A 14,200-nucleotide genomic window follows, 5' to 3' on the forward strand; every position below is an offset into this window, starting at 1 on the left:
ATAAAAATTTTCAAACATATGAATGTGATTTTATTCATTTTTTAAGAAGCTGTTTTATTTTCATATCTAATCCAATAATCCAATAAAGTATTTTCTTTAGCTATGTTGCTTTTTTTTCATGATAATTGGTTAAATATATGATTGAAGTAAACTTTGGTTAAATTGTTGTATTTAACTGTATAAAACAATTCTAGAAAACTATAAATAGTAATCATGACTACTAAGTTTATAGTAGGTTTTCACCTCTCTTAGAAAAAGCATTTACAACATAACTTGCGTGATTTAATCACACAGCAGCAGTGAAAATGTTCCCGTCTGAGTCCCCCTTTTCTACTCGTCTAACACAGATGGAATCAGCTGGATGTTTTCATTGTCATCTTATCTGTGGTCGGCATTGTGCTGGAAGAAATGAAGAGTGACATAATCCCTATCAATCCAACCATTATAAGAGTCATGCGAGTGCTGAGGATTGCTCGAGGTAAGAGATATATCAACGAGATTCAAAATATATTATTGCAAGTACATTAGTATGTACTGTATATCTAGGTGTAACTAAAAAACATATTTAATATTTCATTGAAATTTAAATATGTGAAGCTTGTAAACAAGATTTGAGGAGAAAACATTAGTATTACTATTATTATAACAACATTTTTGTTAAACTTTTAATTTTGTTCTGAATACATCATTACATGCTATATTCTTCATTTATATGTATTGCAGAAAAAACCAGCATTGAATGTAATGAAATGCCATTTTCTGGGTGAGCACCGGAGGCTCCCTGGAGCTATTGGGCTAATATGCGAATCATTTGACCAGGACATTAGTCTATGGAGTTCTGCCTACCAGAGACAATGAGCCAGAACCTGGCCCCCTCAGAGAAGTGCAGGGAGCAATGGCTCTGGAAAACCCTCCTGTGGTTGGGGGGGCTCTCCTTATCTGCCATCGACTGGGGTTAGGCATCCAGAAAGGTAACCATAACAAAACAGACCCACGTGGTAAGAAAATTGCAACCGAAAACCAAACAGAGAGGCAGAACTCCCTCCAATCCCAAGGAAACAAGCAAACCTCACACTCCATCGCCACGTCACTCGTCCGTGCAGGGCCCCCCACTCCTCCGGAGGGGGAAGGGGAGAGCCCCAGACCCCTGCACCAATGACACAGCCACTCCAGTTCTGAGGCTAAGTATCAACCACGCGAAAACCTCCAACGGGAAGGAGGGAGGGTGGCCAGGGAGCCTCTGGGGCTCGCCCAGAAAATTGTGTTTCATTACATTCAATGCTGGTTTTCTGTGGGGAGCTCCTTCGGCTCCCTGGAGCTACATAACCAAGGATAAGTAGAAGAGGGACAGACCTGGGAGGAGGCCGCCAAATGTACCCCAACTTGAAGGCAAGACAATGGGTTGGTGAGCTTCATGGTCTCCTCTAGCACAGAGTTTTCTGCTCTTTCGGTCCTGGTGGTCGGTTTGTTTGGTTGCAGCCTTCTCCTTCTTTTCTGGCAAAGAACGAGACAGCTGCTTTTCGGAGGGGTCCTGGGTCATTGATGCTTGGTTGGTCAGGCCAGGGTGCATCATGTGTTGTGTCCGGTTGCAGCTCTTTGCCATTATATGCGCGCTTCAGATTCGGTGGCTGAGGATGCGCTTTGAGTTGATCCAGTTTCCCTCGTTCCCTGTTCCAGGGATTGGGTCTCCCAGGACATCCACAGAGTTATTAAGTCTAGGCAGCTTGCAGTCTATCCTCATGCCCATGACGTTAGGAAGTTTGTTGCATTGGCTACCGTGTTTGGCAACATGTCCTGAGCTGATATTCGGGCGCGGGTATTTTGAAGGTCAAACAGGGTTCTGGCCGCCCGTTATTTGGTCAACGTTCCTGCTCCTAGGCATTCCTGTGTTGCTTTGGATCACAGGTTGCAGCCAGTTGTCTTGACTTCGGATTGAGGAGTGTGTGGTGGCCGCCTCCTGGGTAAGTCCCTCTTTTCCTTATCTTTGGTTATGTATCTCCAGGGAGCTGAAGGGGCTCCTACAGAAAACCAGAGTTGAATATAATGAAACGCCATTTTCTGAGTGAGCCCCGGAAGCTCCCTGGCAACCCTCCCTCTCTCTGGTTGGCAGTTTTTTGCGTTGTTCGATGCTTAGCTTCCGAACTGGAGTGCTGGGTAGCCGGCACAGTGAGGTCCGGTGCTCCCTCCTCCCCATCTTGACGAAGGAAGGGCTGGACGAACGAACAGCACGGCAGTGAAGTGTGACGTTTGCTTGTTTCCTTGGGATTTGAGGGAGTTCTACCTTTCCTTTTTTTGTTGTATTTTTCTTACCATGTGGGGTTTTGTTATGCCTACCTTTCTGGGTGCCAATCCCCAGTCGATGGCAGATAAGGAAAACCCCCAACCACGGGGGTTTTCCAGGGCTTTTGCTCCCTGCAACCTCTCTGAGCGGTGCCAGGGTCTGGCTCATGGTCCCCGGTAGGCAGAACTCCTTAAACTAATGTCCCAATCTAATATATCACACATTAGCCCGATAGCTCCAGGGAGTCTCCAGGGCTCACCTAGAAAATGGTGTTTCATTACACTCAATGCTGAGTTTTTTCCACCTCTGGGGACTAGTACACAATGTTAGTGTGCAGTTTGAGGATTAAATAAAATAGCTGGATGGGTGATTGTTAAAATAGGTATTTGTTCAATCAAATTTGAGATTATGATCAATCACATAAGGAAAGTGGCTAGTTAGGAAAAACACACAGGGAGTTAGTGTAGACAACACACGAAACATGATAATGGACAAGGCTAGGTAGAGGCATTTTACGAGAAGGAAGTAAATGTGTTTTTATGTATTATGTATACTAAAATTCACTAGGACTACTGTACACTTGGTATGTGAAGGACAGTTGGAGTGTGGAAGTGCCTTTATCCACTTAGCGATAGGTTGTACAGTACAGTATTGTGAATGATACAGTGAATGGTTGAGTGATATTTTTAATAGTTTATAATTTTATATCTTCAGTATTAAAAACATTTTACTATATTAATCATCTTTTTCATTTATTAGTGCTGAAGCTGCTAAAGATGGCGAAGGGTATCCGTGCTCTGCTGGACACTGTAATGCAAGCACTGCCTCAAGTTGGCAACCTTGGCCTTCTCTTCTTCCTCCTTTTCTTCATTTTTGCTGCACTAGGAGTGGAACTCTTTGGCCGGCTAGGTTAGTGGACAAAATGTTGTAATGGTATAATAAAAATGGGGCTACAACTGAACCTTGTGGTACTCAACTACTAACGTTTCTCCAGTTTGATACACTACCTCTGATTAATTTTTTAATTAAAATTGTTCATACATGTCAAAAGTCTTCTTGTCACCCCTCCAGCATGTTCCAGCCTCATCAAAGATTTCTTATAAAGGACTTTGTCAAATGACTTTTTTGGGGGGAGCACTGTCGGCTCCCTAGAGCTATCCAGGCTAATATGTAAATATTAGCTTTCTGGCATCAAAGTGCTTGGAGTTCTTGCCTACTGGGGACCATGAGTCAGAACCTGGTCCCCCCTCAGAGAGGCACGAGGAGCAATGTCATATAGAAACACCCGTGTGATTGGGAGCATTCTGTGTCTGCTACCGACTGGGTCTGGCACCCAGAAAGATAGGCACCCCAAAAAAAACCCTATTCTGGTGAAAATAATGCTACCAAGAGCCGAACGAGTGGACAGAACTCCCCAACGAAAATTAGCAAATGAGCAAATGTGGTGTGGTCTGTCACTACAGGTGGTGTGTGAGCCAGGAGTATTATTCTACGGTACTCGGGCTGCATGCACTTAGGGTTTCCTTCCCTAGGTACCCTGTAAGTACTGCCCTTGGGGCTTGGGGCCACCTTCCACAAGTCCCTTTGTGACCTACCGCCTCTGTGTCTTTTACTGCTCAATACATTGTACTTGGCTGCCCTTGGAGTCAGCTGGGGTTATTTTGTTGCCCTAGTTTGCCTCTGGGTAGTAGATAGTTTTCGTCACTGATAGGGGCCCGGGATACTGCATAAGTAGTTATCACCTGTTGTAGCGGCCGGCTCTTGTTCCTCCTGGGTACGTTGTCCTCTTGGGGGGGGGTTCTTTTGTTTTTGTTTTCTTGCCTGGTGGAGGGGGGTCTGTCTTTGGTTGGTTGCCCCCTTTCTACACTTAGGGGTCTTTCCCTAGACATCTTTTTTTCTCTCTTCTCCTCAGTTTGTTGTGACCCCTTCAGTTCATGATTGTTTTTCTAATGCTCTTTTCCTGTTGACATTGGCCTTTTGGGATCGAGTCGGGGAGCTTCATGCTCTCCTCCGGCACAGAGATTTCTGCTCCTTCGGTCCTGGTGGTAGGTTTGTTCGGTTACAATCGTCTCCTTCCTTTCTTGTGAAGAATGAGACTGCTACGGCTTCGGTGGCCGGGGATGCACTTTGAGGTGTCCCGGTTTCCCTCCTTCCATGTTCCCAGGCTCAGGACTCTCAGGTCGTCCACAGTGTTATTAAGTCTTGTCAACCTGTGGTCTATCCCCTTGCCCACAACGTTTGTAAGTTTGCTGCCATCTTTGGCAACATGTCTTTGGTTGACATTCGGGCACAGGGTTTTTGGAAGTCAAACAGGGTCCTGGGTGCTCACTACCTTGTCAATGTCCTTGGACCTGGTAGGGCCTGCGTTGCATTGGGTCGGCGGTTGCAGCCGGTTGTCTCGACTTAGCATTGAGGAGTGAGGACTGACCGCTTCCTGGGTAAATCCCTGTGTTTTTTCTTGTTTTTAGGTAGTTAGCTCTGAGGAGCCAATGGGGCTCCACCCCAGAAAACCAGTATTGAATGTAATGAAACGGCATTTTCTGGGTGAGATCCGGAGGCTCCCCGGCATCCCTCCCTCCCTCCCTCCCTCCCTCCCTCCGATTGGCGGTGTTTTCGTGTACTTTTGACATCCAGCCTAAGAACTGCTGGTTGGATCGCCAGCACGAGAGTCTAGGGCTCTCCCTTCCCCCTCTCGGGGAGGGGGGGGGGGCATTGCGCAGACAGTGGTGCAACAACCTTAAAACGTTATGCTCATTTGCTAATTTTTGTTGGGGAAGTTCTGTCCACTCGTTTGACTTCCGGTAGCAATATTTTCACCAGAATAGAGGGTTTGTTTTGGGGCCATTATCATTCTGGGAGCCAGACCCGGTCGATGGCAGACATAGAAAGCTCCCAACTACAAGGATTTTTTTTATTGGCCATTGCTCCTCGTGCCTCTCTGAGGCGGGCTAGGTTCTGGCTCGTGGTCCCTGGTAGGCAAGAACTCCAAGCACATTGACTGATGCTAGAAAGTTATACATATCCATTCAGCCTGGATAGCTCCGGGGAGCCTCCGGGACTCGCCCAGAAAATAGCGTTTTGTTACATTCAACGCTGGTTTTTGGGTGTCTTTCCTGTTGGTGGCAGACATGAATAAATTCATAGTAATTTTATTATAAATGCTACTGCTCCCTCCACCGTTTTAAAGGGGGCCAGGTTCTGGCTCTTAGTTCCAAGTTAGCCATTAGAACTCTGCAACTGATGGCACCTAGTAGTATGGCATTCCATCAGAGTATAGCTTCAGGGAGCCAACAGAGCTCACCCAAAAATTGGCGTTTCATTTCATTTCACTCAAAACTTTTTTTTTAATATTATAAATTGCATATTACAGTGTTTGTTTTTAACCCTTAAACTGCGCATGGTGTATATATACGCCCTGAGTAACATGTCCCACGGTGCGCATGGTGTATATATACGCCATAGGGTGCCAAGCCCGATTCAAATGGCCCGCGGCTACACGGGGTTCACATTAGCTTCCTCAGGGCTCTTGTAAACAGACGCCATTTTTTTAAAAAATCATGGGCAATATTCTCAGGTGTGAGAGGCACAATACTGTTGGAGCAACCAAGGCCGGCGCACGCAGCATGAGCGAACAGCATTGCTGTTCAGCTTGTGACCACAGCATCGCCGAAAAATGTCAAAATAAATACATAATTGTTATTATTTAACGATGACAATATTACAGATGACCCATGACTGTGATATAAATAATCAGGGTTGTGATAATAGCAGGATTGTTGTAATAATTAGCGCTGTGGGAGGAGTGATGCTGAGAGACGGAGGGAGACAGCATCGTTTACTGACTGTGTGGCCACCTGTTATTGTTTGCATTCACCATACCAGCTCAGCGGTTCTCTATGGTGAAAATAAATGTAGATACTTATATATACTGTGTATATTAGTGTAATAACAGCAAACGGATTATGCTAAGAGGAGCCATTTGGGTGACGGAGGTGACGTCGTCTGCACGATTTGTCTAGCTGTTTAGAGGGTGGCTACTATGCTCTTTGGGCGCACTACATGCTTAGGTGTACAGTTACGGTGCATAAAACATGTAGATACTTATATATAATATGTGTATATAGGGTAATAACACTGCAAACAGTATTGTTGGGGGAGAAAGTTTAGTGCGTGTGACCTTGAATGAGTGAGGGAGCCGCCAGCCGCCATCTGTGTATAGCGACGACTCTTAGTGCCTGAACTAACTATATCAGCTTAGCTGTACAGTTGTGGTGAACAAAATATATACATACTTATATATAACGTCTGTATATAGTGTAATAACACCACAAATGGTATTGTTGAGGAAGAAAGTTTAGTGCGTGTGTTGAGGGAGTGGCAGCGAGTGGCTGGCGGTAACTCTTCGTTGCTTTTCGACTCTCAATACCAACTTAGTGGTTCATTATGGTGACCAAAACATGCAGATACTTATATATAACCTGTGTATAGAGTGTAATAGCAGCAAAACTATTTGTTTATTGTCTTATAAGCATAATAATTGAATCACTAATATGCACATCATACTTTTGAGTATAGCGATTATTCACCACTTTTATTATATAAATATATTACAATACACACTATTGAATAATATTACTGCAAAAAAACTAAGAAAAAATCAATCGGAGACATTGAAACAATTAGGTAATAATATCTTTGTGGCAACTCCCACCTGTCAGCGCGGGTGACGCTGGCCGGGTCTGACGACCGCTCTGTCAACGCCCACTTTTTGTCAGACTTCCTCGGTCAATTGCGCCCAAAATATGTCGCCTACGATTTTTTTTTATTTTTCCCATGCTCAGGGGACACAAATTAACATGTTTAGAAGACGAAAAAAAAAATTGATTTTTTTTTTTCTTGCGTAAAGGGTTGTAAATGTCCCCAGGACCCCTGAGCAGTGTAAGGGTTAATGTAACATAAAATTAAAAGAAAAATACACTTTCAAAACTTGTATCTTGGAGAGATATCTCCATGTTAAATGATTTTTATAATCAAATGAGTTTGGATACAACTAGTATTAAGAACATGATGTATGACCATTATGATGATCTAGTGATATGAGAGGTGTTAATTTGTATATGATGGTAGTAATTCAAGTACAGTATATGTTTGATGTTATGTGTGATTTTCTTTTCAGAATGTGATGATGACTATCCTTGTCAAGGACTTGGGGAACATGCCCACTTTAAAAACTTTGGCATGGCCTTCCTCACACTATTTAGGGTCGCAACAGGTGATAACTGGAATGGCATTATGAAGGTGAGGGCTAATATATTTAGATGACAATATGCTGTTTTTATTAGAAGTGTGAATGAAACTGTGAAGACAAACTGGTAATCAGTAGTTGGGTTCTATAGTGATATTGTTCAAGTGACTGCTGTATAGAGAATTATAACATTTCTGCATGTGTTGGGCATTATCCACATAGTAATCGTGATTTAAATAGTAACCGAGTATTGGAATGGCTGTATTAACCCTTCAGCTGTGTGTATCAACTAGAGTAGATATAAAGTGTCGATTTTAGGTGTAACAAAAAATTTAAAACTCTTGTTGGGACACTGGGCTTACATCTGCTTCCTCAGGCCTCCAATAAACAACCAATATCGAGCTTCTGTCTATCTGGACAAAAGATAAACAGGCTCTATCTGAGGCTCTATCAGCCAAGAGGGATGCAGACAATTTTTTTTTTTCAAGATGGCAACGGTTTACTGTAATCCTGAAGAACAGGATGTACCCACAGGAGTTTTGAATCATTCCCTATACTGTACCTACAAACAAGTGTGTTTGGTCAATCCACCACACGCCAACTGAGGTATCTTAGTCTGTGCAACCAGGAAAAACAGCCCAGAACAGAACCCCAACCTAAAGCTGAGAAGAAATGTAGCACAGAAATAGTTGGGTAAAAACAGATTGGAAACAACCAGGTTTCTCAGCCTAGTTGTTTCATCCCTGGTTATGCATCCCTGGTTGATGCATAACCATGGATGCCAAAAAAGCATTAGAAAGTTCACTTTTGGTGGAGGCCAATACCATCACCAGTTTCAGAGCATCATGTGACAGAGTACTGGGAAGACAAGACACAACAAGCGTAGCTCTCATCCCCTAATTTCTCTTCGGTAATTTCTCTTAGATAATTAAAGAAAACACACTGTTGAAGCTTAACTAAAACAAGGAACAATTGTAAGCAAGTGGTCCTCACACGACAAAGTGCAAGGATGACCTGCACTTATCAGAAGCAGCGTGACCCTCACAACTTACTAATAACCCAGGAGCCCTACAGTGGCCCTCCACATATATTGACATCAGCCACAGAACTGGTGTGAAAGGCTGGAGGGAACCGACAACTCTGGCCCCCCTGGTAGGGATAGTGGTAATGAGCTTCCACTCGTTTCAAGAGAGTCAATCATTTACTTACATTGTTGGAGGAGTTTGTCTGGTGCTTGTGATTCTCATGACTTTTTGAATCCAGCAGTGGTCTGAATGCTTTCCCAGTGGGGCAGCAGTGTCACCTGCTCTCTGCACAACTGTGAGGGGGCCAGTTTCTGTCTCTAGTTCTTGGTAAGACAAACAGAACTTTGTGGCTGATGAGACCTAATAGTTGGGAGCTATCTCAGCAAGATAGCTGAAGAAAACCACAAGGGGCTCCCCCCAAGAAAAACATGGAAAACGATTTCCCAGACATTTAGATGAATGAAGAACTTCAATAAAAAGTCAGTATAAATTGCTAGAGACTGAGAAAACATGCTATCAACCAATGACTGCTACAGAATATAATAGTTTTTTCTCATCAGTTGGATCAACCCTTACAAATAAGATCCCAGCATCATAAACTGGTGTAAATGGACATATTGCATGTAACTATCCAGCCTTTATATCTATCCCCATTAAGTTCCTCAGATGTTGTTTTTATAATTTACTAATTTAAAACTAAAGCAGACAATCATTCTGAAATTCATACCCTTGTTTATAAAAAAAAATCACAAGTGATCTAGTACCTGCCATGACATTACTCTGTAATAAATCGCTGTTCATCCTTAGCTTGCAATGTGTGAGGAATAGACAAATTTTATTATTATGACTTTTGCGATATGATTTGTTTGTGCACAAGAGTATCTCTTAGGTCAATTGTGTGATTGTAATGACTATGTACACCTTCATCAGGACACACTGAGGGACAAATGTGACAGCAGCCCAGACTGTGTCAAGAACTGCTGCCTTTATCCATTTGTAGCTCCCATCTTCTTCGTTATATTTGTGCTAATGGCTCAGTTTGTACTGGTCAATGTGGTGGTAGCTGTCCTCATGAAACACTTGGAGGAAAGTCACAAGCTGGTACGTAACAATCATTCACTTCAGCTCTAACGGCTGCTGTATCTTGCACAAAGTTTAATTTCTTGTGTAAGGAGAACTTTGTGTTGATTTTCATGGATTTAGAACCTCAGAAGGAAGGTCACATCTTTCATGATGTTGTTCATCTTGGTGTTGTGACATATACCAGGGAATTTTATGCATGCCTCTTGTAAGATCAGGTGAAACTTCTTCTCCCTCTGTGACTATTCAAGAATCATTATCACAGCTTCTTTGCATGGAATTCTCTTAAGAGGTATATTTGCAGCCATGTTGCAATATTCATTTGTATCTTAAAATATAAATTTAATTTTCCAATGAAACTGCCCAGTAATTTGGCAGCTCATTACTCCTCTTGTTCTATTTCTGAATCTGCACTATATTTAATATTTAACTTGAACTTTTTTTAGGCCTACTTGCTTATATTATGCTATTTTATTCTTTCTGCTAAGTTTCCTCTCATTGAATATAAAAAAATTATTCTATTCCTTATTCTTTAATTTGTTTTAAATTAAAAAAAAAATCTTACAAAGCCTTGTCTGACTCTTGTGTGTCTCATCATTAGCCTCCAGATGATAGGGGTAAAGATGGAAAAAGCAAGACTGATGGCACAGACACATCAGACAACTCATTAGACATGTCAACCAATGAGGACAGCACACAGTCTGCTGAGGAATTGGTCAACACTAGTACAGAGGATATCCGTAGCTTGGACATCAGTGTTAGGTTATGGGATTCGACAGACAATGAAATCTGCGACAAAGAGAAATTATGTACTTTAAACGAGGTTTCTGGAGAAACAAAGAATTGCATAGAGAGTTGTGGATTGAACAAAGCATTAACTACAGCTGAATGTAAACAAAGTAAATATCCTTCCTTAATTGATAAGGACAACAGTGATGGCGATTACATTGTTGGTATAAAACATACTACAAATATCATCAGTCATCTGAATGAAAATAGTACCATGTGTCCGGATTTTTCTGTTGACAATGAAAGCTTGAAGAGAACTAGTAGTTGTTGTACCCTAGACACATCTCCCTCAAAACATGAAGTTCATAATGAAAGCAGTACAAGAAAACCATTGGATTTCAAAGAGTCTGTGGGAGAACAAAGTGCACAAGGGAATTGTAGTGTTTCAGTTAAAACATCAAGTTTTTATGGACCAAAATTTCATACTAAAAAACATAAAGAAAATGAAAATAAGAGTGAAACATACTTTAAACCGTATTTGTATAAAATACACACTTTAGAAAAGAGTGAAATCCCACCTTTATCATCACAAGAAATTAAGTTTGCAGCAAGTAAGAGAATAATTTCTAATATATCCTTTGCTGTTAACAAAAATATGGACCATGAATCAGCTGCTAAAGAAAATAGATCAAGCTGTAAAAATCATGATGACGGCATTAAAATGTTTTCAGTTCAATTAGGTCTGCAAAACCTGAAATCACAATTGTGTAAATTAGTACATGTGAAAGACAATTCTCAATCTAATATTAAATCAGTAAAAAGTCCAACATTACAAGTTGCAGAACATGCCATAGAAATGCAAGTACCTGAATGTACAAAAAGCACTTTGAAACCAACAGAGCTTTCGAAATTCACTGATGGTGGAATATGGAAACATCAAAGAGAGATGGAGAAATGTAACATAAGCAAGAACCAGTGTTTAAATGAAATTCTATCTGATAAACCAGTGATTATGAGTTATGAGACAAACAGAGAAATGGAGAAAGCAGAAGCTCAAGAAGACTCTATATCTCTGGAAGCAATAAGGACAGGAACAAGAAAAAAACATTCCCATTAAGAATATTTTGATATCAAACAGTAGCTGTGATGTTTAGCTAGTTTTGAACTTCGAAAAGTTTTCAGAAAATGTTATATTCTTCTGCAATGAAAAAAGTACAGGTACAGATATTGGATATGATGAAAAGTTTATGCAACTTATAATTTGACTGTAACTCTGATCTCTTAATTCTTAAGATGATATTTTATCTAAACGAAGGTAAGCACCTCACTTTCAAGTTCCATATGAATCTATCAAGTAATTTAAGAGTGGAGTAATGACTTGATAATTTAAACAAAGTAGTTCAGTAGATAGTACCTGAAATTTCATATTCTGGAGTCAAGATTGCACAGTACACTACTTCCACAGCTTAATGAGTCTATGCCTGTGTCTTCCATTAAAAAGTTGTTTATATTATTATGAGACACCAGCTCACACATGCTACAGTTATGATCACTTGATGCTCTTCCCTTCATTAATTTTATATCTCATAAAAAATTTAATTTTAAATTTGTAAGCAAGAGAAAAAGCCATTGCTTTCATAAGGTTGAATGGAAAACCTGCCATGACAAAGAGAATGTTCTCTGCCGCAAGACTACTGCCTATTTTCAGCAAGTGTCATTTCAAGACAGAAACCTTTGACGGAAGGGTGCAGTAGCTTCTTAACAGCTACTGCAAACTGGCATCATATCCCTTAGGTTTCTTCCCAACATCAAACATCACCCACCACAACTTGATACGGTGATTACTGACTGAAACTTTGAGAGTGATTAGTTTATTTAAAGAAGTGCTGAAACATTTCTGCTTTTTTTTTAGTAGAATACATCAGTTTTACTTTTGATTTCTTAAATTAATTCAATATTTGTACATGCATATTAATCTTCAATGGTTTTTCTTAGAGAAAACAAAAGCATAGTGAAACTATGGGCATAACCCTACCACATGGACTAAAGAGGGGGCAGCCACATAGCCTGTGTGAAGGCAGAGCGTATTGCTACATGATCCTCTGACTAATGTCCATAGAGCTTTATCCATTAACCATCATCAAGCTATTTCATCACAGTAACCAACTCTCTAATCCTTAACAGAGGCCTGCTTACAAACTCACAAAAGTTACCCCACCAACTAAAACAAAAGTCAGCCAATATCCCCACACAAAAGTCACATCACCAACCCACCCCACCAAACTTCACATAAATCACCAAATCAACCCACACAATAACCACCCAGCCAACTGACACAAACGTTACATCACCAACCTACACAAAAACCAATTGGTGATGTGCTCTTTTCAAGTGAAAGTGTCTCAGGGTCTCTCACTAGTCTATTATTTCCTGGTTCAACAATCTCACATGTCATGACCTCACCCTCAAGTGATGTGGGAATAGTGCCTAATGCTTAGGCAGAGAGAGTAATGCCATATGAAGCATAAGAACAAAAGAGTATTCCCATCAAGATGAACAGCAAACTAAGCATCAACAAGACAACCGTTGAGACATAAAACTACTACTGTATCCTGTTTTGCTTGAGGTGAATTTTTGCAGGGATTAATAAGGTAGGATAGCTGTAAATTGCAATAAAGAAGACAGGAGCACATTGGTTGTTTGAGATTTGAAGTTTCCATATATGACTTTAGCCTCCTTTTCTAGAGATAAAAAAATGCTGGGGTATTTCTCTATGGGGAAATGTTTCCTTTTGTGAGAGTCATTGTAAAGAATTGCGTGTGCCGTGCACCTGTGTGAGGAAGACCAAGTCTTGGCTCTGGATTACAGTAGGTCATTAAGAACGTTACTGTCAATCTACAAAAATGGTAGTAGAGAAGAACCTCTTAATATATATAGACCTGTATTGTTGATGAGCATTATCAAAACATTAAAAAAGTAATTAAAACCAAATGGGCAGATCATCTGGAGTGAAATGACAAAATAACAGACAGTGTGGTTTTAGAAGAAGATCTTTTATAACAAATCTACTTAGATTCTAAGGGTAAAGTCTCAGAGATTTTACAGGAAAGAGATGGTTGTGCTGAGTGGATCTATCTGGACCTTAAAAAAAGGCTTTTAACAGAATTCCATATATAAGGTGGTTCTAGAAACTGAAACATACTGGAGGGGTGACAGGGAGACTGCTGACATGGATGAAATTTTTTTTACAAAAAGGAGGGCAATAATCAGAGACAAATATCAGACTGGAGAATTGTAGTATTGGAGTACTACAGTGTTCACTTCCTGGCACCAGTAATGTTCATTGTCTATATAAACAATCTATCAGAAGGAATGCAGAATTATATGAGCATGTTTGCTGATGATGCCTAGCTACTAGAAGATGAAAAACCTCAGATGATTGCCATAACCTTCAAGAAGACCTAGACAAAATAGAATAATGTGTAAGGAGGCTATGCTATGCTTTCCAACTTCAGAATTGCATTTAAGCGCATTGATGGCAAAATATTAACTAAATTGTTCATGACCTATGTGAGACCAAAACTGGAACATGCAGCGGTTGTATAGTACCCTTATCTTCAGAAGCTCATCAATAAATTGGAAAAAGTGCAAAGACATGCAACTAAATGGCTTCCAGAACTGAGAAACAAGAGCTATGTAAAGACTAGCGGTGTTTAATATACTAAAGTTAGAATATACAAGAAAAAGATGTGATATGATCACTACATACAAAATAGTAACAAGAATCAACACAGTTGACACAGAAAAATTCTTGAAAACTGAAACTTCAAGAACAATAGG

At 40.7% G+C, this 14,200-nt stretch overlaps 1 protein-coding gene across 1 annotated transcript in view; it reads left to right on the forward strand.

Annotated features, from left to right (window-relative positions):
• The window catches only part of LOC123756102 (Ca[2+]-channel protein alpha[[1]] subunit T), a 487,984-nt gene that overhangs the window by 445,950 nt on the left and 27,834 nt on the right, over positions 1–14,200 (forward strand). The window contains exons 30-33 of the mRNA XM_069336529.1: positions 348–478; positions 3,041–3,190; positions 7,458–7,579; positions 9,482–9,652. Of these exons, the coding sequence (XP_069192630.1) occupies positions 348–478; positions 3,041–3,190; positions 7,458–7,579; positions 9,482–9,652 (574 nt within the window). The remainder of the gene's footprint in view (positions 1–347; positions 479–3,040; positions 3,191–7,457; positions 7,580–9,481; positions 9,653–14,200) is intronic.

Source organism: Procambarus clarkii, chromosome 36 (genome assembly GCF_040958095.1).
Source record: "Procambarus clarkii isolate CNS0578487 chromosome 36, FALCON_Pclarkii_2.0, whole genome shotgun sequence".
Taxonomy (NCBI): Eukaryota; Metazoa; Arthropoda; class Malacostraca; order Decapoda; family Cambaridae; genus Procambarus; species Procambarus clarkii.